Source organism: Podarcis liolepis (genome assembly GCF_965112155.1).
Source record: "Podarcis liolepis genome assembly, chromosome: 1".
Taxonomy (NCBI): Eukaryota; Metazoa; Chordata; class Lepidosauria; order Squamata; family Lacertidae; genus Podarcis; species Podarcis liolepis.
This window is the reverse complement of record NC_139554.1, coordinates 50,385,685-50,413,048: the sequence shown is the minus strand read 5'-3', so window position 1 is coordinate 50,413,048 and position 27,364 is coordinate 50,385,685. Positions and strand designations below refer to the sequence as shown.

Sequence of the window (27,364 nt, the reverse complement as noted above, 5' to 3'; positions counted from 1 at the left end):
GGCAAAAATGGGTGAAGCAAAGAATGCGAATTTTACCATTATGCAGTAGGACATAACAGAGCTTCCACTATAACCTATAGCCCCATAACCAGTATTCTGTATCTCTCAAGTGTAGGGTTGCACCCTAAATTTCCAGTCCTATAAACAGAAACATGGGAATAAGCTGCATAGAACTCAGAGGGACTTACATTGTATAGGATTGTGCTGATGTGGGTGTCAAACCAGCATGCATTGAAGCTCACTGTATTTAAGATGATAAGGCAATATAAAATATGTGCAACGAGTGCTTCAAATCTTCAGTGAGTGCTTCATATATGTAAGTCATAATTTCATACAGCCTTTAAGAGAAAGTCTTCTTTGTGAAATCAAATTTGTCTTAACTGCAAGTTTAGCAAGGTACTGTGCAGCTGAATTCTGGAGCACCAATGGAAAAATGGTATGCTACTATTGTTATAGGATTGGAGTGAATAATGGTGGGTCCCTTCCTGGCCTGCGATTCTGAAACTGTGATTCGAATCTAGAAGAAGAAACCTGTTGAACAACTTGGACCAGTTCCTCGCCTTAGACACTCAGCTAAGCGTCTGTCACCAGTATCTTAAAGAGTGAGCCCTGTTGCCATAGAGACAAATGGATGGAATTCCCACAGCACCATGCTGGATGCCATGGTATCCTAGGAATGGGAAGGATAGGCCAAGTGGGGCTGTGTGTTCCTGCATTTGGCTAGGCTGGAAGAGAGGCCTGACTCAGCTGTGCTGAACCCAAAGTTATGCCCTTGTGGGAAGCCCTATTAACCTAATGAGGAGACAAGATCTGTTGGCGTGTTAATGCTGTGAACCCTTCCATCCTATGCCTAGGTTGTATATGTGTGTATATTAAGCCATATGTCATAATGGTACCACGGTCTCCATTATCAAGGGAACCAAATTCTACATATATGCAGGCATCCCTGAAGACTCACCACTTGGAGTGTGTGCAAAACACTTCTAGTCTTCATAGTTTCAGAGAAGGATTTTGAAAATGTTGTTTTGGGTCATCTGAAAAGCATAGTCACATTTGGGGGGGAAGTATTCCTAAATCTTTATTACAATTTCTATGGCTATTTGTGGTGCTGAAAAATATTTGGCATTTGCTATAGTACAGACTTTGAAAACTGCTTCTTCCAGCACAGTTATGTAGCTACTATAGCAATAATTGCCAGAGACCTAGGCAAATCAAATGTTTTAATCTGACTGAAGGTGGTGTGAGCCAGATGAAAATGTTCCAGTGACTGAGCCTTTTTGAAACAAGACGTTTCCCTTGGAATGGTTGCATGATGTTAATTCGTAGTTATTATTCTCTATGTGTCATTCACCCTACTGCTGTGGATGAGGAACTGGTGTTTAAGGAACTTCAGTTAATGAGTAAAAAGAGTTTTCTACTTAGGTTTGGTTGTGCCAAAAAGCAAGGCACAAAACAGAAAAGGAAAAAGGAATGCATTCACGGGCCAAATATCCCATAGAGCTAAGATTGTGACTTAACAGAAGAAACAGTACAAAAAAAACCCACAACCCACAACAAGATGGAGATCAGGGTGTCTAAGCATATGTTCTTTTTGGTATGCAGTCTTTATTATGTTGTATTTGAGCAAATTTCAGACATATCCCTCATTGCCACTCTGCACAGCCTTCTGCACGTGTGGCCATTAACCACCATTCTACTCAGTGAAGCACCCCCCTTGCTCTTTCAGTGAGACCTAAGGAATGCCATGGGAAATGCTCACTTTACTCTGGAGTTTTGTGCAGCAAATATATAAAGTGGAGACATCATCCAGGCTTATGCCTGCGTATGGGAACTGGAATCATGACAGGGTCATGGTTTCCATAAGCATGTACAGTGGTACCTTGGTTCTCAAACTTAATCCGTTCTCGGAGTCCATTCGACTCCCGAAACAGTTTGAAAACCAAGGTGCAGCTTCCAATTGCTTGCAGGAGCTTCCTACACTCAAACGGAAGCCGCACCAGACGTTCAGCTTCCAAAAAATGTTCGCAAACTGGAACACACACTTCTGGGTTTGCAGTGTTCGGGAGCCAAAACGTACAAGTACCAAAGCGTTCAAGATCCAAGGTACGACTGTAGAAAGGTGTTTAGAGATAAATGTATACAACACTTTCCCCCCCAAGGGGTGCTCAAGGGTACGCAGTACCAGCACCTCTTTTGTTGTTGTTAAAAAGTGTGGCGCTTACTGTAACAACTTCATGGTGAGTACTGGCACCTATTTTTCTAGAAAAAAAGCACTGCATGTATATCTTTATTTATTAAATTTATATACTGCCCTTCATCCGAAGATCTCAGGGTGGTTCACAGTATAAAAATACAGGATAAAAGTGCAAATAAATAATTAGAACAAAACTAAACAAAACCAATCACCACCCACTCCCACAAACAGGTTTAAAAGGCTGTACAATATTCATCAGCCAAAGGCCTGGCTGAAGAGGAATATGTTTGCCTGTAGCCTAAAGGTATGTAATAAAGATGCTAGACGATCCCACATTTTCAGCAGGAAACAGTAGTGTAACCCTGGTGTTTCTCACCCGAAAGCCTAACAAAAAGTGTTGCCCATTCTTTTGGGTAAATATAGTTAGGAATTGCCTAGTATATGCTAAGTGTTTTACTGTCTTTGCCATCACATCAGTCCTGTGATTGATTTCCTATATACTAAGCATAAACTAATTATCCATTTGTGAATCAGCACAACTCTGATGTCATGTAATGTGAATTGGCTCTCAGATGCAAATCAGTGTCTTGATTTGGATTGATTTTTTTTCTCAGTGTAAGAAATAGACTTACTGTAGGGTTACCAGACGTCCTCGTTTCCTGGGGACAGCCCCCGGATTTGCAAATTTGTCTCTGGACAAATTCAGTCTCCGGAATGTCCCCAGATTTGCAAACCTGTCCCTTGGAAATGTAGCAGCGGCAGTCTCAGCAGCCTGGTAGCGCAGTTGGCTCTGGCTGGCTTCAGGAGCTGCTTGTTGCTGTGGCGCCCGCCATTTTTCCTTGCTGGAAGTCCCCATATGATGTGTTGCGCACAAGACACATCATATGGGGACTTCCAGGAGGCAAACTGGCAGGCGCCACGGCAGCAAGCAGCAAGTGCCTCCTGAAGCCAGCCAGAGCCATCTGCGCTACCAGGCTGGCTCCGGACTGCTGACTGCCACTGCCACCACCACTGCTGAAGGGGAATCAGGGATGTCCGGTGGTACAGAACTCCTGCCCCCTGCCCCCTTTATATTGACTGATTGGGGAAGGCTTGGGAGTTGTGGGTGGGTGGTTGTTGCCCAGTTTTTTAAAAACTCTGCGCATTTATGTTTCACAGGGTGCAAAAGAAGGGCTTTGCACCTTTATACAATATACATGTGTGCTTGGGCCCAGGGTCTTTCGCCTCACCATCCCCACTACTGACTCCCTGTTGCTACTCAACTTCAAAAAAACAAAAACAAAACAAAAACAAAAAGAGTCCCCAGATTCATTGGAAAAAAAATCTGGTAACCATACTGAAAACACACAATTATAATAAAACCCATTATGTACTTATCAGAGTTTAGCTTTTTAAACTCTCCTCACTTGCCGAAGAGCAGGTGATCTCTGTAGCGGATCTTGTAATAAGCAGCTTCAAGCTGGGGCAGGCCAATGGGCAAGTGACAAAGCAGAATAAAGTGTGTGAAGGGCTCAAGACGCAACATCTTGTTTTTATTTGGTTCTCTTTTGAGTCATTAACAGTCAGGCGCCAGTAGTGCTCAAACTTATCATTATTACAACCACAAACGGGCTTTGTGTGTGAAAGGAAGATTTCATCCCTTTAGCTGGTCTTAAGAGAGAGTAAACCCTCACAGAAGCAACAAAACATATTTTGGGCAAAAAGATCTAGAGAAAAGAAGGACCACAGAAATACCCACAGAAATTCCAAATGTAGCTTTTAAACCTACATGCAAAACAGCATGTATAAGTGAGTGGTCCATATAATGACAGATGAAACAGCAATATCTTGGAAAGAGCAAACTAATTAACTGTTACTAAGCCTAAGCACATGTAATGTTAACCATCACATAAAGCTTCCTTGTTTACTCCTGCCTCTGCTACCCTCCCCTTCCTCTGTTGTTCCCGTCTCTAATTTTGGATTGCAAATTCCTTAGGACAGAGACATGAAAAGCACCATACTCACAGACAGAGCTAAAAAACAGCAACAATAAATAGTCTAGAACTATGCTCTGCTGTTTTCAGTAGCAGAGCATGAAATCCACACCAGACTCTAACATCTTATCCTCTTTATTTGGTACTGGGAGCTGACCGTGCTGTGTGGAGTGACCGCCTTGGGTACTATTGTGTCATCTGTAAGGGTAAAAGCCCCTGCAGGTGTAGTTCTGCTGTTCATGTAGTTTTAGAGAATTGGGCTCTGAAGGTAAGGAATTTAAAGTACTTTGAATCTTAGAGAGAACTGTGGAAACTACTGTACTTAAATTACTGATCAAGAAGTATTGCATATGATCAAATAACTCCTCCAGGCACACATTTTTTTAGCAAACCAAAACAGTTATCTCTTTTCAATTTATTGTATCAGTTGTAGCTGTATAACAGAACCATTTATAGTATATTGTTTAAAGTACAGATCTGGGTGTCATTTTTTGGAAGAAATGTTTTGTTGTATTGAAACCAAGAGGTGTAGAATAGAGGTGTGGAAGGGTAGTCGATTGTTTCAAAGCAATGCTAAACTAGTACATCAATGCAAATACCAGGGGGCAAATATACACACAACAGCAGGCAGTAACCTGTGTTGGCATTTGATAACTGGTTGCTCCAAGAAGTAGACAAGGGTAAACATGTTAGTAATGTCTCAATTAGGAAAGAAAATAAAGGCTTGAATACTTTCTAATATTTGCTATAAGACATTAGGGAGGGACCTAGCTCAGTAGTAGAACCTCTGCTTTGCATGTCACAGGTCGAAATCTTGAGCATCCCCAGATACAGCTGGAGATTATTGGGAGGGAGCATGTTTCTACAACTAAAGTGAAACTGTGAAGCTCCCTTGTTATTTCTGCTATTGCATGCTACATGTTGTTTAAGTAATCTACTTAAACAACATGCACAGAGACTCTGTGCTGGTCGGCAGGTAATGTATTTTTCCACCTGCCTTGCCCCCACCCTTCATAAGGGAGCTGTTTCCAGAGGAAGAACTGTGAGGGGAAAGAGACTGTGTCTGTCCTGAGGTGGTGGATGGTCTCACCTGTGCTGGCCCACCTCTAGCCTGAGGAACCTTCAGGAAGGGAGTTGCCATGGGCATCATGTGTATTTTAATGTATTTTAATCATGTGAACAGAGTGAGAGAGTATGAGTCATGGGGGTGTGGAGAGTGTGTATGAAATTCAGTGCTTGGTTTATTTTTTGGTTACTATTTTGTTAATGTCAAATGGAATTAATTTTCATAAATGCTGTATTGATTTGTTAATCATATAATAATGAAGTGCTCCGATTGTGATGTTTGGCCTTTTTTTAGTTGTTGCTTTAAGTGGTTTATAGATTTTGATTGTTCCACTGTTCAATTAAATTTTTTTAAAAAAGTTTGACGTCTGCTGCCGTCATCTACATTTCAAAAGAAGGGGTCTGGTGAAGTATTATCTAAAGCAGGTAGTTAACCCTGGATGCTTCTGCAGACACCTTTATTAATAGCAATCTCAAACAAACAAACAACCCACCCCCACCCTCAAAGCCCACTTGACTGGGCACCTGGGTAAACAGTGATGCGGGGGAGCGCGAAGAGGGGGGGGGGTTTCCGGGCGCGGCCTTCCCGCTCCTGCTCCTCTTCCTCCAAGGGGGATCCTAGTTGCAAGGGAGCTTGTTTCTGGCCGGAGACAATTTTCCTGGCCGCAGCGTCTGGTGTCCTAGAGACCGGTGTGGGGGAAAAAAGAAGGGAGGAGGTTTGACAGGATGCTGAACGCCGACCGCCTCTCCCCATCGGGGCTCGAGTATCTGGGTGAGGCTCCGGCGGGCGCGGCACGCGGAGCAGGTGGCCTCCGCTGCGCCTTCCCTGCAGCAGCCGAGGGAGGAAGGGAGGGAGCGGCGCAGTCCAGGCAGGCGGCTTCCCTGCACCCCTCCCTTCTGGAGGCTCTTCGGATTTCTGCCCGCCCCATTTTTCTCGTAACTGGGGTGGGTGGGGCATTGGTCACCCCAAGACCCCCGGGCACAGGTTGGAAGGAAGACGGGGATGAATGGGGAGAGGGCCGCCCCTCCTCCCGCTGCCCGGCTCGTCTTGGGTGGGGCAGGCGATTTAAAGTCTCCCTAGCGTTTCCTCCTTTACCTGAGGTGGGAGTCGGATGGTTGCCCGCGGGGTTTCCAATCTTGCTTTCAGTGTTTTTCAACCTGTGTTCATTCATTCTTGAAAGCAAAAGCCGACGTAGCCAGCAACACAATGCTAGTCGTCTTCCTTTCAAACACCTGCAAAAATCCTTTAGGCTTGTAATGCAATACAGAAGGTGATTTTCATCTCCTTCTACAGCCAGTTAATATTACCGGTGAATGGGTTGGCTGGTGGAAGCGCTGTAGACACGTTTCAGTATGACATTGTTTAAAACGGGAGTGGGGTGGGGGCTGGGATGACTGAATGTTGTTCACAATGGGCCAGGAATGGCTCTCTATTAACCGCATTGGGGCATTTTTTTCCATCCCATACGAAAAGGGATGCCTTTGATCAGGGTGGAACGAAGCTAAACTAAGCAACCTCTTGCATCAAGTTAGGATTCTTTATACTAAAAAGCAAACAAACCCCAAGAAGTGTTCTAGCACTTTTGAGATTATATAACAACAGTATTTACGTAGCACTTTCTGGGTGTTCCAAAGTGTTTCGCAATGTTTCACATATGTCAGTAATCTTTGCAACAACTGTATTATTGTTAATATCATTTTCTGGATGGGCTGCTGAGAGATAGTGACTTGCCTAAGACTATGTAGTGAGTTTGTCGCTAAGGTAAGATTTGAACTTGCTGGTTTAAATTTGTGTAAATCTAAAGTAAGTCCTGTTGTGTTCTATGGGGTTTGCTCCCAGATAAGTGTGCCTTACAGCACAGTCCTATGCATTGCTATTTGGAAGTGAACCCCACTGGATTTAACAAGGTTTATTCCATATATATATCTATATATCTTAAGATCACAGCCTTCTCCTCATCAGTCATTTGGCACACTTCTTCTGTCCTTGACAGTGCGTGCAAAATATGTAAAGCAATGGAAGATAAAGTATTTGCAGTACAAACTATGCCTATGGATAGCAGAGATGTTATACACATGTAATCCTGTAATCTAAACTAGTGTTCAAATAAATTTTGGGAAATTGTCTTCCATGCTGAATAGGCTCTGGGAATAGTTCATCTCTCATGACCTGGTGGCTACCAATGTCTGTCATGGCTGCTGTGTTTCTTTAGGAAACTGCATGTGTTGTGTGATATACTTTTAAATGAGTTGCAGAATGCAACTTGAGTGAGCTAGGTGTTAGCAGCTACTGGAAGCATCTCAGCAAACAAAAGTATAAGATTAATGGAAGTAAGGGAAGAAGAGGAGAAGTTTGGAAGGACTGATGTGGTCTACAGGCTTCCCACTGAGGGACTTAATCCTGCTGGGACATTGAGTTCAGATACTAAAAAATCTGTGTTTGCATCGTCACCATCATTTCCCTGCTTCAAAATAGCATAGTTCCTCCTTTGATTATACCCAATCCCAACAATTAAAACTGGACTATAGTATACTGCAAAGGGGAAAGTGTGAGGTGTGTCTCTTAAACATCTCTTTGATCACAATTGGCATGTAGCCACCTATTATTTATTTATTTTTCTATATTCAAAGAACCCTTCCCACATTGGCTTCCCTGCCAAGGAACTCCTGCACATTGCAGAGGACTGAGCAGAATGATCAAAAAGGTATACTCCGCTCATGTATGGTTTTGGCCAGGTCTTTGCTGATCCTGCATGGAAATGAGGATGCTCTTAGGTTAGAACAAGCCCAATATTCCCCTGCAGGAGCAGATTGGCAGTAGTGTGCAAGCTGTCTTCTAGGTAAAATTGTTTGTCCTTGCTGAACTTTTCACTGAGGAACTCCCGATAAGCTCCTTATCAGGAGATAACTCCTTGGTTTTCCAGTAACACAATTCAAAATCTACTCATTTAAGCAAATAAGTAACAGCCCCATAAGGAAAAGCCTTTCTTTGAAGGCACTGGATAAGCCAGTCTGTGGGAAAGCACCATCCAGCTCTGTTATCTTTTTTAACTTCGTATAAAACTGGCTAATTTTATTAGTTGAATGCTCATTATCTTGCTCCATCCAGTGGGGTTGGTCATTGTTATGCCACATCTTATGTGTGGGAAACAAAGGCTCGGATGTTTTGATTTGGCCAACCAAGAACTCTGTTGAGTGGACATGCAATTGAAGCCAGCTCCCTTACCCCCTAGTATTTCAGAGCAAATTTCTCAGTCATCCTATGATGATTCTGTGTGTTCGATTTTTTAAAAGAATGTACCCCCCCTTTTTTATAACATGTATATACCACCCAATAAACAAAGCTTTTCTGAGCAGTTTACAAGTAAAAATTAAGACCAAAAGTATAAAACTATGACATAAAACACAAATGTAAAACTAAAAACAATAAGAGAATAAAACCAGAATTAAAATAGTGTCAGAGGAAGGCTACAGTGCAAAAAAAAATCTAAGAAACAATAATTATTACTTTTATTGTTTCTTAGATTTTTTTTTGCACTGTAGCCTTCCTCTGACACTATTTTAAATAAAAAAATAAAAAGGCTTTAGAAAATAAAAAGGTGCTAAAAGGACCACATCTTGGGCACCAGGCAAGCCTCTCCACCACTGAAAATACAGCTTCTCTAGTAGTCGCCCACATCAAGGGTGGGTGATAGGATGCTGCCTTATATTAGGTCAGAGCATTGGTCAGTCTAGCTCAGTGTCAGCAAAAGTATTAGCACTGGCTCTCCAGAGTTTCAGGCAGGGGACATTTCCAGCCCGACCTGGAGATGCTAGGGACTGAACACGAGACCTTTTGCAAATAAAGTGCATGTTCTACTACTGAGCTACTGGCCTTCTCCTCTTCATCTGGCCATGACACCTGGGAAAATGATCTTAAAGGATCATTAGGTCCAGTCGTGGCCGACTCTGGGGTTGTGGCGCTCATCTTTATTGGCCGAGGGAGCCGGCGTACAGCTTCCGGGTCATGTGGCCAGCATGACTAAGCCGCTTCTGGCAAACCAGATCTTAGGGTCTTGTTATGTGGGAGGAGACAATAATAATTTAATGTCATTATGTTGAAGTTCAGGCCTCCCAGCCTTTTGTCCCCTAAACTTGAATATCTGCTTTTAGTTCTCAATTATATATTTAAATCTAGGTCATAATCTCCTAAATAATGGATGGATTTGATCTGCTTACCTATTTAGCCCATTCATCCCTTTTAATTGTGCTCCTACATTTAAATTCATACTTTTTTGGAAACTGTTTGAAAAATCTGTTGACTTTTACCTGCCTTAAATTTCTGTACTGTGTGGAATTTGGGAAGTTCAGTTCTCTCAAAAGTAGGCTGCTGCTGTAGTAAAAAATAAGTTGGTTGTCCCGTCCCTGTGTTGTATAGAATATAGATCATGCTCAGGTACGTTGTTTTTTAAAGAGTTACTATATTTCAGGGGTGTGGGGGAGCGCCTATATGATTTTCACAAAAGCTGTTGACTAAGGGTTTGTTTGATTACTATGAATCCAGTAAAAGTAAGCAATGTTTGGGAAAGTGCTTTTGAATCTCTTTCGGCATTGACCTGGGTTTGTTTAAAAAAAATTCTTTGGAGAGAATAGCAGCCTTTCTCCAGGTGCTTTATTGTGTTTCTCAAGGCCTTGTTAATAGAATTAACTGGCTGTGAGATTACAGGTAATTGTGATTAGAGAAACCAAATCATGTTAATCTCATTCAGAAGTCTGTTTGTTGCCCCAGGCTGTGTATCAGGTGTTCTTTGAAGAGACTCAAAGCTCAGCCTCCTCTCTCTTGGGATGGGTGAAGTGTCTTGTAAGTCGTCCCCCTCCCCGCTACACACATGAGAAGGAACTAAGCGAGCTGGGTCCTTTTAAACCCCCATCCCAACCCTGTTGTAGTGAACACCCCCTGTGTCAGTTTGTGCTGCAATATTTCTCTGTTACACATTCTGTGACATATTTTCAGGGACTAGAGATCAAGGTTGTGCTTGGAGGTGCCTGGACTATGGAGGCACCTGGGTCTTGTCCATACCTCTGCATTAGAACCTCATTCATACCGAATGGTACAAGTTGGAAGGGACCTCCTGGATCATCTAGCCCAGGGGTTGGCAAGGCTTACTGGGCATGGGCCGGATCACCCCTGTGGAGATCCTCCCTGGGCTGGGTTGGCACAGCGCGACACCGGAAATCGCATCTGTGTATGTCCACAGGGCTGGAAATCGCTTCTGCACATGCCCAGACGCCGAAAACCACACCTGCGCAGAAGCAATTTTTGGTGTCTGGGCATACGCAGAAGCGATTTCTGGATACATGGAATAGAGTCCCTGCGTTGCGCTGCGCTGGTTTAGCGCGGTTCGCGGGAAATCACTGAGTGGGTGGCTCGGTTCAGGGGCTGCCCATGGGCCAGTTAAGCGACCCTCATGGGCCGCTTCCAGCCCGTGGGCCTTAGGTTGCCGGCCTCTGATCTAGTCCAACTCTCTGCAATGCAGGAATATGCACCCATACAGGGATCAGACATGTGACCTTGGCATTATCAGCACCACGCTGTAACCAACTGAGCTAACAGAACAAGGCTGTCCTGTGTTTGGATTTCAGTGTTCTCATTTATGCCATTCATGTTCAGTTGTTAAAGAGCAAGGGGCTTTTAAAAAAACCTGACTGCTTCCTATTGGTAATGCAATTGCCCCCATCAACTGCTTAGATGTTTGGGGAGTGGTGCAACCTGTCCTGAACCTTTCTTCCTTACCCTTGTATATGGAGACTGCCATCCTATATGAAAGAATTGAATGCCCTGAACTTTTCTTCCTTACCCTTGTATATGGAGACTTCCATCCTATATCAAAGCATTGAATCCCTGCCCCCATGTAGTGAACAGAGCTGCCTTTATTCAAAGTATAATGGACCCAGAAAGTTGAGTCTGTTAAATATGGGGAAATAGTGGATACTAGTTCATTAGGGCAAATGGGACTACTTCGTCATTCCCAGTCTAGCCTCAGCCAGCCGGCACCTGCCTGCGTTCTTACTTGTGAGCAGTCTAACTTACAAGCAGCCTAGAGGTGGCACTGGCTGTCAGCTTGCTCCTCTGTAGTCTCAGTGCTGCTTTGTAGAACTCAACAGAGAGGTGGATGGGGACAATACTAGAGATATGAAGGGTGCGGGGGATTGGTAAAACCAGAAAAAATGGGGGAGGGTAAACAGGCCTACCCCAATTTTCTGTTCGTTTGTGTGTGTTTTTAAAAAAGTCCCCCCCCCCCGAAAAATTGATTAAAAAATGGATCTGTACCTTCTCATCTCTAGACAAAACTAGAATTGGTAGGCTCAATTTGTCATTGGCTCTGGTTCCACCTACTGTTGGCCTCCATTCCTTCAGCCTGGATACCATTCTCAATGGGCCCAAGCCACCACTGAGGAAGATTTACCATAGAGAAGCAGAAACAACTTGTGAGGAAGGACCTATAGGTAAACTTAAAACAGGATAATTTTGATATGAAAGCAATAGTTAATGTGGAGTGACTAAAGATGGGGTTGAAGATGAGGATATCAACCCTTTTTGTATGCTTAAAGTACAGTATTTCAGCCACTTGTTAAAATTCAGGATGTTGCAGAGGAAGAAACATTAACGAAATTAATGCTAGGTATGGTTACTAATGTCCTGCCTTTTGAAATGCATTTCAAGAATGGATTCATTAAGAAATGAAATCAATATTTGTAATCATGCAATATTTGAAAACACCTATAGCAACCAGCTATCATAAAAAATGGTATTAACTTAATATGTCAAGAGGACCACTAAAAAAGTGGTTGCTAAAAACAAACAAACCAGCAGCTGGAAAGGGAATAGCATTAAACAATACAAACCAAGGGGACACTACTAAAAACCTGCTGTGGTCAATCTAAATATAGAACTTCAGTAATCCTTAGAACCATTCTGTATGTTAGCAGCCCATCAATATCTCCCCGTTGTAGATGTGGGGTTGAGGTGGAGCAGCTTGAATGTATGGCTGTTCCACGAGGAACTTTCCCAGTTCAAATCTCTACCATATCTGAATGTGCTTCATAGCTTTGATTTTTTGGTTCTTTTGACGAAGTGCTGCCCTTTCAGTGAAGCGCTTTCCCAACTCCAGGTCTAATGGAGGGCTTACTCTTCTCAGAGCGATTTTGAAACTTTTAATTATTTCCTCTCTTGAGCTAAGTTCCTCTCTTTCCCCTCTCTACCAGAATCCTTTTCCCCTTCATCTTGTGCCAGCTGCGGACATGTGAGAACATGAGCCCCCTGCCAGGGAAGGTCTGTGTTTTGTAAAGCCTGGGACTGGTTGATGCCAGAGTTGTGGCGTCTCTTACGAAAGGGAAGCGCTGTGGGGTGCAGCTGTTCTGCCATTGCCAGTCAGAGAGCCCTTGACTCTCAGCGCATGAAAACGAGCTCTTGGGGCACTGCAGATGCGTTTGATGCTTTCTTCTTTCTTCTAGGTAGCTGTTCCTTCTTTCATGTTTGCCTGCCTGCTCTCCTGCCTTCGTACATTTAACTATTTGGTTGGCAAGGAGTTTAGAAATAATAAGTACTTTAGTGAAAGAAACATAGTAATTAATATTGCATTCACAGTTAACGCTTAAAGATTCTGCATCGGCTCCAGACTAAGGCTGCAACTCTCTGCCCAAATGCCTTGGGCTAATAGGTCTCATTAAAATCAGTGGGACTTACTTCTGAGTAAACATGTATAGGATGTTAGTGCTGTAGGTTAGCTACACGTAGTTCCCATTGAAAGTAGTGGGACTGGAGTTCTCACATTGCTTTCAGTGGGTCCTAAATGCAACTAACTTAGTTTGGATTCAGTCCTCTTGAGTCGTAAGAGAATAGGGGAAGGGGAAGGGGAAGAGCATCTGCTTTACATGCCAGAGGTCCCAGGTTCAATTCCCAGCATCTCTAGGTAGGGCTGGAAGAGACCCTGGAGTGCCATATCTGTACCATTTTAGACAATACTGAGCTTGGTAGGCCAGTGCAGCTCCCTATGTTCCTGATATTTTAGACTGAAAAAATGTGGGGAGACCCTGGGATAATGATTTGAGTAGAAAAGGCATGGGGAAAGTGTTAGCGCCTTGGTGCAGTGTACCAGTCCAAAATGACATGCGCAGCGCAAAAAACAGGGCCAATTTTTAAAAAAAGGGACATCCCTGGCTTGTATTGTCACAATGTGTCACAGCCGTCATATACTGACTGGCAAGGTACACTTGAAGTCACTCATCCTCCCATCATAGAGGAGAGCAACATACCAGTATTTGATTCTGAGCACACACAAAAAGGGTGTGTGATACCAGGCTGCATGAGGATGGGCTATCTGTAAAAGGTTGTGCATTGGCATTGCTTTGCTAGCTAAACACAGAAGTTTTTGTTTTCAGTTGAGCTCAAGACTGAGAAATTCTTTTGTTCTTAATTTAGATTCCATTTGACCCATGTTGTCCTTAGTGGTAAAATACTGCCAGATTGTATAGCCTCACAACACATGTCCCAGATCAGCAGCATATACCCTGCGTTGTAACACTATCTGCTGAATGACGTGCCAGACCAGCACATTTGCCAAACAGTGTAGGAGCACCCCCCTGAGTTTCTGAAGAGCGATACTGAGGTTAACAAAGTGTCAGAGTCACAAAACTCTGTAAAATGGAGAGGATCGGTCCTGGCAGCATACAATAGTTGAGCTTTTGTTTGTCTTGGTTATTTGCCCGTCTTGTCCTAGATAATCTTTAGGGCTGTCTGGTATGAATCTAAGACACGATTGGAAAGAATCAGTTCAGTAGAATAGAATTTATAATTCTGCCTGTGTATCTGGTGTCTTAAGTGATGGCTATGAACAAAATGACCCTAGCAATTTTTAGTAGGAGATACTCAGAAATTCAGTCTCCTGTGTTTTGGTATGACTTTGTGCTTTACATGACAGAATGTTTGACTGGAGGAGGCAAAAATATCAAATTATTACCATTGAAACCCATAGGTCTGCTCTGGAGGCAGTGCTTTAGGAATTATGACATAAAGCCTCAAAATCAAAAGACACACACACACCACCACCACTACAGACACAAACACACAACCACTTCTTGGGGGAAACCAGTTTCCCTAAAGGACATATTTCCAAGCAAACAGACTGAACTATAAAGTTTTATATTCTTTAAGAGCTTTATCCCAGGTGTGTATATCTTTTGCCTCGTGGGACTTCTAACCAAATTAATCCCTCCAATTCTGGGTTTAGCTTTCAAAACTTGTAACGCTAGCCAAATCCCAGTGGATGAAACAGGAAATGGTGAATCTGATAAACTTGCACTGTGTCAAATATTTTTAGTGCTCTAAAAATACATGTTTTAGGACTTACTTACTCAGAAGTAAGTCGCATTGCGGTCAGTGAGGCATATAACCAACAAAGGTTGGTCTTATTATGCAGCGCAGCTTGTTCCTGACTATCAACACCTTCAACTTTGCCAGCATGGGATCAGCTGCCAAGGCAAAACTGCCCTCACGTGCATGTCTCTCTCACTCTCTTGGCTGACAGCTTGAATAGTTCAGTGGACTGTAGCTATTGTGGCAGGACATGTTTTTAGAGTGTCAGCTATAGTAGCCTGGCTACAGGCATTTGAAGATAAGGTCACAAACCTTGAAAAACGGCCCAATTTAAAGGAAGAAATCTGCACCGTGAAAATGAAAGCATTATAATAAATGTGTGCTTAGTAGCCTACTGACCAGAGGGTAATGTTCCACTAACCTCCAGACTCCCTGGGTTTAAAAAGCAGTTTTAAGATTTTGGCATAAAAACTGTGGAATATTAAATGGATAAGGTTGGGTTTTTTAAAAAAGTTGTATGCTCTGCTGCTGTTATGCAGGCTTAAGCAAAACAACTGGGTTACATGTGATTGTCACATAAATGCACAAAAATCAAGATTTTCATAGCTGAAAAAGTTTTTACAGCACAATTATTTATTTCATGTATAAATCATTTCATATGAAGCAATGCAAAGCAATTTAACAATAGAATAAAACTTATAAAACAATTGCATATATAGAAACAATTAAAAGCTTTTATATAAAAGCAGTCAAAACATTTATCTATGTAAACAGTTTCAAATCCAATACAGATATTGACAGATATATTAATAGCAGTATTTAACACCCTGTGTGTATACAGAGACACGTTTGGCGAGCATAGTTTGGTGCTTTTGTGTGATTGAAACCACCGTACCTCTGTAGACAGAACCTAGGATTTTACATGCAGTAACCCAGTTTGTGCCTGTGTTTTTGTTTGTTTGTGTCTGTTACGCTTGCTCAAAAAACACACTGCGGAACAGTCGCTGTCAAACTGTTACCTGATTGGCAATCAAAATATTAGTTTCATGAATCACTCTTGTCACCTTTAGGCACCAGGAAACATGTATCAAGATGCTAGAGCCAAGTTATTCTTTTATTTGAAACAGCCAGCGAGTTTCTTCCTGAAAATATATGCTTAAGTGGGAAATGTATCTGGTACAGTTTTTATCTGCAACATAATTAATAAAATGTGCTTTGAAGATAATTACAGATGAAGTTCTAAATGTAGAACTTTAGCAGTAGCAGCTTTGAAAAGACTGAAAAATGTTCTTATAGCTAGGCTTTAACAAAAACCACTACCCGAAACAGGATGATATATGCAGTAGTACTGTTTGCTATGTGATACTGTTTTAATCCTTTTAGAACTTAATACGAGAGATTTGAATGGCCATCCCTTGTCCATTTCTGAAGCGGTTGTTCACCATCTCTGACTTCTCTTTTTAGTGTTCTCTTGACAGCTCTTAAACTGTAATCCTTCACCCATATTCCTGGAAGTAAGTCCCATTAAATTAATGAGGCTTGCTTCTGAGTAGACACACGATTCCACTGTAAGTAAAATTGCAGCGGAGCGGCATGTGCTTAAGCTCCAGTAATAACTGCTTCATAATCCTCAGCACTTTCTCCTGTTTTCTTACTGAGCAGCATAACAGAAAGTGCTCAGACATACAATAGTGGAGTCCTAATGTCTGTGAGGGAGAGACAGGGGATATGGCAATATGTAATGGGCTTGCTGGCTTTATTTTTACCCCCTCCCTGCAGCATGTAAGCATTTTGACCTCCCACTGGACTTGACAGCTTATTGAGTGGGTAGGTTTTTTCCCCTTAAGGAAAATGTCAGGAAAATTATGATTACAATTTTCAGTTCATAGTTGGGTCTTCTTGTTTTACATTTAAAGCTAGGGAGCACCCATTACACGGCAGTTGTTTCTTTGTAGTGTTTGCCCCTTTTTAGTATGCTCTACCACATTTGTAAGAGAGGTGAAAAATAATTTTTAAAGGTTTTTTCGGCTATGTTCAAAGCAAGAGGAAGAGGTAGTAGTAGGTCCTTTACGTGGAGAAGATTAAGAAATGCTATTGGGTGACAGGAGAGAAGGCAGAACTACTTACTTGGCCTTTGTCTTCACCCAGAAGAAAAGCAGTGCCCAACCTGGTGATAACAGAATAAACAGTGCAAGGAGAGGGCTGCAGCCCAAGAATTGGTCCCTCAGATTTGCACAAAACCTTCATTGACAACCCCCTTGGGCTTGCTGATCAGAAGGTCAGCAGTTCAAATCTGCGTAACGGGATGAACTGTTGCTTTGTCCCAGTTTGTGCCAACCTAGCAGTTCGAAAGTCTACCAGTGTAAGTAGATAAGTAGATACCGCTGCAGCGGGAAGGTAAATGGCATTTCCGTGCACTCTGGCACTCGTCACGGTGTCCCGTGTGCCAGAAGCGGTTTAGTTATGCTGGCCACATGATGCGGAAATGCTGTATGCAGACTAACACTAGCTCCCTCAGCCTGAAAACAGAGATGAGCGCCACACCCCATAGTTGAACTTGACTGATGAGTGTCACAACTGGACTTAACTGTCAGGGGTCCTTTACTTTTACCTTTTTAACCATCCAGGGGTTTTTCACCTTTACTTGCTCCCCTACTCTCCATTTTTCAATTGCCTAAGGTAACCCAGTAGACCCTTTCCCTTTCCACCTCATGCTGCTGCTTCCGCCTGAGGCAGAGAGTGGGAGAACACCCAAATCAGGTACCTCTGAACATTAACAGAGTGCTCTTACCTGGAGAGAGGAAAGGCTTGAAAGGCACAAAGGAGAGATAGATAGTTCCCTCCCTTCTCCCTTTGGACCTTGCCAAACCTCCCTTCCCCTTACCGCTTCTCCTGTGAGGAAGGGGGAAACTGCAGCAGAAGTAGGCTCAAATTAGCCACAGAGGAACCCCCCCTCCCTTTATGCATTCTCCCATGAAGGGAGGCCAACAGCCTACATGAGCCACAAAGGAAGAGTCACAGCAGATCAGGTTAGCTGTTCAGCAACTATCCTCCTCACAGGAGAAGGCTGAAATGGCATCGGCTGTGAGGTGAACAATAGCGGCAGTGGACCAGGACAGTTGCTGAGGAACTGCCTGCACCTGTCATGACTATTGCTCTGTGGCTTACCTAGGCCACGCTGCCCTCAGACACTGCTGTGAAGGCCCCACAGCTCTCTGAAGGCTATTGCCACACTGTAGTTCACAGTACCACCTGTGTGTGGCCAAGCAAAGTGTAGCATGATGACACTCTTGTGTTTGTATTATATGGCAAGATATTTTCTTTTGAGCCCTCAGGTTTAAACAAAACCAGACAACTGCACAAGCAAATTTACAGCTGCCCAATTTGACTGTGTGCTTTTGCACAGGTGTTGGGTAGGGAATTTGTTTCATAACAAGGTGCACGCATAGCTATATGTGGGCATACCCTGTTGCTACTTAATTAGCAGAATAGAATCAACAAATTGAAAAGCAGGGGAAAATACTTGTTGGTATGAACAGGAAAGACCAAGATTGTTCTTCATATACAAATTCAAATACATGCAGCTGTGGACTACTCTGGTCTAATTCAAATGGGGGGAAAGCAGATTAACAGCTAAAAAATTCTAAAATGTGGACAAGCCCAGGGTAAGGCATCAGACGGTCAGATTCGGCTGTATTAGATGTTAATCAGGTCACACTGGGACCTCTCAGGAAGCAAATATATACAATGGTTGTTTCCCTATCTCTGTAATTACAAAAAACAACCACTGCCATGGGTATTCCTGTTCACCATCTAGTCTGATGATGAATTCTGGAGACCTCAAAAACCTTTACACAATGTTGTGATATTTTCAATTTCCAAATAAAGGTATTGCCCCAAGGCTGATGTTTTTATTGTGTGTTTTTTTTCCTCCTGGGGCAACACAGCTGCTTTTCTTTCTGCTTCAGCACTACTAGTACTGTACTGCATTTGCCATAATGCCAATCATTATTTGATGTGCCTCCATCTGCTTGGTTACTGATTTACCTCGGAGCAACAGAGCCATTTGATTCCTTTGGATCCTGTGTATTAGAACTTGATTCTTATCAGCTTCCCATTGTCTGCCCACAGTGCGGTCAAATGATTTAACTTTCACAGGTGTGTGATAAAATGCTTGTTAGAACTCTGATCAGAACACAGATTAACTTTACTAATACTAAATTTATTTCCTTTTTAAGAGCGAGATTTGTGGTTTAATGAGGCAATGAAAATAAAATGTTACAAATAACCATGTCTCACTGATAAGACCTAAGTGGTGATTATGATAACTTTTTTGTCTGCTTCACCCACCACCCTTCCTGTTTTCTCTCACCTGACCTTTCTTGTGTAGATATCTATGTTTGAATGTGTTATCTGCATTGGTTGATTAACTGTTTTAACCTTGTACCATCTTACTTTAAATGGACCACTTATCTTTAATAACCCCATGAAAGGAACAAAAAAAGTGGAGAAAGGGAAAGGGAAACTTCAAAAGAGGTGGATAGAAGAATTTCAGTGTTAATTAATTATTCAAAGCCTTCTAAAAACAAGTGAATTTGTTATAACATTTAGCTAATAGATGTATTTGCTTGTGATGATCAGAAATTGCAGCTGGTTGGGAGATATCTTCTAACACTGAATGCTGTCATTATTACAGAATTATGAGACTGTGCTTTGTGATATATAAACTTGTAAATATGGATTGCGCAGTGTCATCTTGTAGATGCAGATTAGAAGGTGCTCGTTCCACACTTTAAGTGTGCGTGTGAACAGTTAACTTGTGTTCAGATCTCTGGGCTTGGCCACAGGACCAGACCAGATGGGAAGAGCATCTTCAAGACCAAATTGTGGAGGGGGGGGGCTCCCTGTTGTAATTGGGTAAGAGGTTCTTAGGTGAGAGGTGAGGACTTTTTACTAGCATGTTGCATTTGGATTTAATGAGTGCCGTTGCTGGCTCAGACAATTTCTGGGAGGAGATCACTGAGCACAGCACTTGGGCACGCAGGGGAAAGGGAGGGAGGAGGAGGAGAAGAAAATAACCTGGTTGCTGTTAACTTAGGAGTGTGACTGAGTTGCACGACTCGTTCCTCCCTGAGGCATCACAGGTGCGTGGAGTTATTTTTCTTTAATCACTCACATAAATTAAAAAATTTATTCCTTTGCATTAAAATAATTAAATAAAGCTACGCCCTGTATCTTTTATTGCCAGATAATATCTTTGAACCTCTGGCTCACAGTCTTACCACCAGCTGCAAGGTATTTTCCAGGGTGTGCTTTACCCATTCTGCCATTGTATTAAATAATGTTCTAGACAGAAAAAGTCCCTGATAACAATCAGAACTCATCTGAAGTTTTAATCATAGTGCCCACTAGCAAATTGTCTTCTCTAGGCTTCTCCTTGGGTCCACCTGCCCTGCCTTCCCACCTGTCAGCTATGGCAAGATGAAAGAGCTTTCCATTATAAGTACCATGTGTGGGTGGAAGAGGTTAGTATGCACAACTACAGTGGCTTGCAGAACTGTGGGTCTTCTGAGTCAGACTGGATGTTGGGGAAGGTGAGAGAGATATTGGAGGGGGGATATAGTCCGTAGTAAGATGGAAAGGAACAAATGTATCACCAGCTATTCTTAACCGAGAAGTATGTTTCCTCGTGCTGTTTTCTTAGAGAATACTATTCTTTTTTAAAAAAATCTGTTTTAAAAACAGTTGTAAGGGCTACAAAACGTGGTTTTAGTCCTGTTAGGCACGTGTGGGTGGAGGTGATTCTTCAAGTAACCTGAACCCCAGGAGTAAGCATGGACCAATGGTACCAAATAGTATGGGAAACAGCATTACAATTATACCTTGAGTTGAATGTGCTTCGGGTTGAGCGCGTTCGAGTTGCGCTCCGTGGCAACCCGGAAGTAACGGAGCGTGTTACTTCCGGGTTTTGCCGCTCGCCCACGCGCAGACACTCAAAATGATGTCACGCGCATGTGCAGAAGCGACGAAACGCGGCACGCACAGATGCGCAGATGTGCCGTTGCATCTTGCGTTCCGTTCGGGATGCAAACAGGGCTCCGGAACGGATCCCGTTCGCATCCCAAGGCACCACTGTATTAGAAAAACTATCCAATAAACTGAAACTGACATAGGGATAAATGGAAGAAGACACCTTTACCTGGTATGGCTCCCCTTTATCACATACACAGCCCAGCAAGACAACGACAAGAATCCACCAACAGCATATAAATCAATATGGCTAACCTGATTCAAAAACACCCACCCACCCCACTCACATATGAAAACAAAGCTCACCACAGCCAATCACAAACAAACAACCACACCCTAGGCCAACCCCAACCTCTCTCACCAGCAAAGAAACACAAGCGAATAGTAAAGAGAACCAGCACAAGCGACGCTGACACAAAACCCCACACATACATTAAGAAAAATAGAAACATCACCACCCGACTCCACCCCCACTCACCATGGCCCCCTCCATTTCCCCCTCCTTTCTTCCTAAGGTAACACTAATGTCTCAACAAATGAAACTGATCTGTAGAAAATGTAACTTTAAAAAAGAGACATTTCACATAATTTTGTAAACCAAGAAATCTTTAATAAAAATACGTTAAAAAAAGTAACCTGACCCCAAGCTGCCCTTTGAATTGGACCTGAAAACAGACTAGAAGCCAGTGCAATTGACAAAGCCCTTGTGTAAAGTCACATAGATTTCTATTGTTAGTAGACAGTTCTTACAATATAACTATAACTCTCTTTCACAAGCAAATCCCAAGTCAATGTAAAAGTGAGTTAAACATATCAGAAATGCAAGTTTCCAAAACTTAAATTTGTAGAGTTCCCCAAATAATTTTAGATGAAAAAAAACCCCATTTGACTGTCAACACTGTACAGGGAGGAAAAAGTAGCTGGTAACTTTTTGTACTACAGTGGTGCCCCGCAAGACGAATGCCTCGCAAGACGAAAAACTCGCTAGACGAAAGGGTTTTTCGGTTTTGCGTTGCTTCGCTAGACGAATTTCCCTATGGGCTTGCTTTGCAAGACGAAAACGTCTTGCGCTTTTTTTTTAAAGCCGCTTGAAGAGGCGCAGTTGTGACGGACCGTGCTTCGCAAGACGAAAAACATCCCAAGACGAAAAGACTCGCGGAACAAATTCTTTTCGTCTTGCGAGGCACCACTGTATTAGCATGTATTAAGCTATGCTGTTGGTAATAAACTTGTCTACATCAGCCAGCAAGCATCTGATTTTGAAATTATCTGGATATGAGAATTACCTGCCTGTAACATCTGATTGCTAGGGTTGATTCAGCTGATAAGGTGCTCTAGGTGGATGTCCCTTTTATCCCTTACCACTTTCTGAAGCTGCTCACTTGCAGGATAAGGACAACTACCCCAGATAATAGATAGGTAGCCGTGTTGGTCTGCCATAGTCAAAATAAAAAATTCCTTCCAGTAGCACCTTAAAGACCAACTAAGTTAGTTCTTGGTATGAGCTTTCGTGTGCATGTGTATCTGAAGAAGTGTGCATGCACACGAAAGCTCATACCAAGAACTAACTTAGTTGGTCTTTAAGGTGCTACTGGAAGGAATTTTTTATTTTTACCCCAGATAAGATTCTAAATATGACCATGCCATCCAGTTTCAGTTGACAATCTTGTACTGGAACTGTTGAGCTATAGTTTAAGGATGGACCTGTGTGCATTAGGAATGGACCTTCTGATAACTTCAATAGGATTGCTTTGTCTGCATTCCTTATTAGTTGATTCTGGAACATTACTGTGTCTTTTGCATTTCTTTTTAATTAGAAGGATACATCAGTCCAGATTTATGCACTCCCTTTTCTAACTGGGCTTCTACTGAGAGGACTCTGTGCATGGCTGGACCAACTAAATTCCATTGTTCCAATAAGCGCTCTTGTGCTCTTTAGCAATCCACACACCACTAACTAGAATTGCTTGTAATGCATGATTATGGAGCCCAACAGGCATAACTGGCTGGATGTCGCAGAATGTGGCAGCTCTGTGTTTGAGGTACTTATTGCATGCAGCAGTTACATCAGCACAATGTTCGCTGGAAGTCGAATCTATTTATTCCACCATTTGAAATCTTCCACCATTTGAAAAACGCTTCCCCCTCTTTTTTTGTGTTAGTCTGCTCACCCTTTCCCTTGCTTGAGCTTTTACACTTATTTTTATATACATTTATATTACACATTTTTTATCACATAATTGAAGGTGGCATGCATATGGTTCTCAGGAGACCTCCCTCGCCTGTTGACCAGACCAATTTAATCCCAGGAGAATAACTGTCTCACGTGCCTTCAGACTAGACCCTGGTCTCTATCTCTTGTGCTTCACAGTTTAAAGCAAGGTTATTCTTAGGTTGGAGGAATAACTCCACCCCTTTTCTTACATGGGGAGAGGAACATTACTGCAGATGTACTGCTAGAACAACACTAAAGCAGTTCAGGAAAAGCCTTCTGTTTGTTGTTGGCATCAAAGTGGCTGAAAGGGGCACATCCATGCCAATATCCTTCCACTTGTGTGGCCTTTTGTGAAAGCAGTAAAGTTGCTAAAGCATTTCACCAAGTTGTCCTTGTCCAAAAACTCTACAGCAAATGAATAGTGTCCTTTGTCAAGCTCTAACAACCCTTATACCAGCAGTCTTGAAAATGTACAGTTCTCCTTAGTGAGCCATTTGGACTCTAATGTGTCAACTTTTATAAATGCTACTTTGATGGGTACCCAACTGCCCCTGAGAAAACATCCCTTTGGGATCTCTTAGAAGGAGAAGTTTGCTGTGGGTTGTACTGTCCTGAAGACTTGTTTGCCAACCTCTATTTTAAGCCATAGGGTTATATCCAAGGCTAGTCATACGTTTCAGTTTCCTTATGTTCCCTCTTTTTCAGCTCAACAACACGTCCTCACATATATGGAAGATGCAGTGAGCCAGCTGTTGGAAAGCAGAGACGATATTAGTCAATATGGTATTGCCAGATTCTTCACTGAATAGTAAGTACATCACTACCTAGTACAGCAAACTTAGTCTGAAAGTGGACAGAGCAATAGGAAGGACAAACACAGAAGGGGACTGTGACAGCAAATACCATATTAGCCCATACATATAACATGTCTGCACTTAAATGAACCACCAAGTCTAGCTCAACTCTATGCTTAGCCTTAGAAATATAACTTACTAGATATACAACCAACTATTGCTCCCTTTGTGGTGACAACTGTCCAGTCCTATTGCAAGTTCACACCTGGTAGGTCCTGTGGGTTTCAAAGAAGCTGACTTTATTGTTGACAAAATTGAATTTGATCCAGTGAGGCTTATGTGTGTGAGGAAGTGTATAAATTGCATGCCAAATTTGACCCAAGTTGGTTTGTACTTAACTAGCAAAGCGTAGCTACAAACATGAGTCTGACCAAACTGCGGGAGGCAGTGGAAGACAGGTGTGCCTGGCGTGTACTAGTCCATGGGGTCACGAAGAGTCGGACACGGCTAAACGACTAAACAACAACAAGCAAAGCGTAGCATTGGAGTACACAAATGACACATGACATTTAGGCTGCATTCAATAGGATTTCCTTTTGAGTAGTTTACAGTAGACTACCAGTCTCTTAGTTCTGTTCTTTGCCTTTATTCAGGATCTAGTCTGATGTCTAATGGAGAGTAGGGACTGGACTGAAAATTCGGTTGAGAAATTAGAATGGAAAAAGGCCAGGCACTGAAAAGCTACAGAAGAGGTGTGCAGGAAACTATGCCAGTGTGAGTAAAGAGGCAGGAGGTTCAGGGCAGGAAATTTAGGAAGACTGGACAGCAGCACAGATAAGTGTTTTGAGAGCTGGTTAACACACAGTGGTTTTTCTTATGTGGGCTTATATGTTTGCATGAGGGTGTTGGGAAAATATGTGGCTCAAGTCTTTGTTTTGCTATGAATTACTGGAAAGCTGAACCACTTGTGATGGTTCTCTATCTATCGATATACCACATCCAAGCTCTTCGTTCATCCAAAGTCTTGGACACCTCAAAATTCTGCTACATTGTTTTATTTTCTGCAACACGAAACTATGACAGGATTAGGTAGTCCTTTGAAATTACCTGACTTTACCATTGTTGAAATAAAAATTAAAAATTGTCCAGTAGCACCTTGTAGACCAACTAAGTTTGTTCTGGTATAAGCTTTTGTGTGCTTGCACACTTCTTCTGGTGCATGGACACGAAAACTTATACCAGAACAAACTTAGTTGGTCTACAAGGAGCTACTGGACAATTATTTATTTATTTTATTTCGACTGCGTCAGACCAACACGGCTACCTACCTGAATCTTTTACCATTGTTGTGAACAAGTCTCCTGGCCTAGAGATTGATGGTTGTTTGTATAACAAGGTGGCTGATACAAACATGCCTATCACACCTATAGTTATGTTTATCTTTGTAATTAATTTTTGTTCCTGTAGGGATGGAGATTCTTGAACCCAAACTTAATTTATGGGCAACACGCACCAACAAATCTAAATTAAATTCTGCTCTCAAGGATGACTAGTGTGGATGGGATTTGGCATGTTTGATCCAGCCGCATGTTAAATTGTGCCTGACAACAAGGCTGTATTTGAAATAACTGAAATCAGTTACATAGTGCTGTAACAATAATAGCTTTACTATTCCTTACTTTTCATATGTCTTCATGCATTATTTTAATGTATAACAGGTTTGGACAAAAATCTTAAAGCATGCGTGGGGAACCTCTGGCCCTACAGATGTCGCTGGACTACATTCCCATCATCCTTGGCCATTGGCCATGCTGGGTGGAGCTGATGGGAGTTGGAAGTCCAACAACATCTGTAAGGTCACAGGTTCCCCATCCTTGTCCTAAAGCAACAGGTTTTTAGGCAGGGAATTGGTGCTTCTCTTCTTACTCTTCTCGACAGCCCAAATAGTGGAGAAACTTACGTATAAAGTGCTCTTCTCACCATGAGGCTCTTTCACAAGAAGGCTTGGTATTCTCCATAGTGCCTTGTTCCTCTGATTATCTCCACTGACGAGCACTTCTCTTATTTTCAAGAATCATCCCTTTATTTCATTCCCCCACTTTCAGATATAGTGGGGGGAGGGGGGTTGATTTAAACAGATTCTTTTGTGGGCATTTTAGGCTGTGCACACACATTCGGCCTTTATTCTCTTGTCAAAATATGAAGAAATGCAATTTTCAATTTAAAAGAGAGCAAGCAGACCGAATAAAGTAGAATTTGGATTTGGAGAGAGGAATAGGAATTTTCTCTTGCCTCTTTTAGCCCTTCGTTTAGATAAGACAGACAATGTGAAGGGCACCATGAATGCCTTAAAGAATTTAGCGTCCTAAAAATGAGGCTGTGACTGCTCAAGCCTACAAGCTGGAATAATGGGGAATTGCAGGAATGAAGTGTTTGTCTTTAGGTCAATAGGGATAAGGGAGGTCACAGCTTGTGAAGAAGAAAAAACCCCAGCCAAGTGGGGAAATGCCATGCTGTGTGTGGCACAGGTGGCTGTCTGTGTAGTGAACATTGTTGGGATTCTTGACATTCCTCACTGCTTCCCAGCAGAATTCTTCTGTAAGCAAAGACATAAAGAAGAGAATCATCCAGCAACTTGTGTATGGAAGGTGCGAACGTATGCTCTGTACAGCTCCCTGATACTGTCCTCCGCTTTAAAAAAAATCAGCATCTGATGGAAAAATGGATGGACAGGAAGAGGCAACTTAACGCTTCCCTCTCCGTTTGGTTTCTCAGCTAAAAACTTTCTTTTCTCAGTGACTATTTTACCCATAGTTGGAAAGGTTTGGGGAACCTTCAAGGTTCTTGTATGTTTTGCTAAATTTGTGGAGAAACAGACTGGAGAAGGTGGATTTTGAGCAGAAAAAGGGCTAAAGAAGACAGGCTTAATCAACCTCTTCCCATTTGCCCTTCTCCAGCTCCAACTTAAGAGTCTGCTTTGTGTTAAAAAGGAAAAAATAAGAAAGAAAGGGGGAAGTCAGTATTTATTTGATTTATCCATTGCTTCCTATCAGGACCTGAAAGCAAGTTGTAGCAATAAGAATCATATACATGAAATAAATTCATGCAGTTCATGGAAATACATTTAAAATCAGTCATAACACACTAAACGTATTCCTCCATGATTCATAACTAATGAACAAAAATATCATTTCCTCATGTAACACAAAGATAATCGCCAAAGATCCCAACTAAAATAACCACAAGAACCACAACAATATTAGCACTCAAAATGTGGTTTGAGCCTCTGTCAAATGCATATTCCCTCACTGCTGGAATCAAGGAGGCCCTGTTCTGTTCTGCAGAGAGACGAGCTCATCTTGTGCAGGGTCTAGGCTGGATAATAAAAGAGCACAGACCTTTGATGCTGCTTCAGCAAGTCGGACTTAGACTGAGCCCTATATACGAGCAGCAGCTATATCCCAATTACAAAATCTACCTTCACTGAAAGGTGCCTCGTCTGTTAAAGGGGTCTAGCACCAGGGTAGAATCTGGGGATTCTGCACTGGAGTACTCTTGAATAAGAGGCTGTCAATTCGACATCCTCAGGTCACAGTGACACTGGTATCACAGGCTCGTCTTGTTTGTAATTCCCCTTTTAATTCAGAGTTGTTGACCTCATTCCCTGAAGATGGGGGATCTGACTCCAGGGTCATGACAGGCTGTTGAAGACCCAAATGAGATAATCATTTGAGCACC

At 42.4% G+C, this 27,364-nt stretch overlaps 1 protein-coding gene across 4 annotated transcripts in view; it reads left to right on the top strand.

Moving 5' to 3' along the window:
• CSTPP1 (centriolar satellite-associated tubulin polyglutamylase complex regulator 1) overlaps positions 1–27,364 on the top strand; it is a 139,469-nt gene that overhangs the window by 14,951 nt on the left and 97,154 nt on the right. Inside the window, exons 1-2 of one of the 4 annotated variants that reach the window (XM_083461180.1) lie at positions 5,757–5,922; positions 23,538–23,640. In XM_083461180.1, the coding sequence (XP_083317306.1) occupies positions 5,772–5,922; positions 23,538–23,640 (254 nt within the window). In that variant the 5' untranslated portion in view covers positions 5,757–5,771. Of the gene's footprint in view, positions 1–5,756; positions 6,038–23,537; positions 23,641–27,364 lie in introns of those variants that run through there. The other 3 variants (XM_083461182.1, XM_083461181.1, XM_083461179.1) reach the window with 3 other exon arrangements.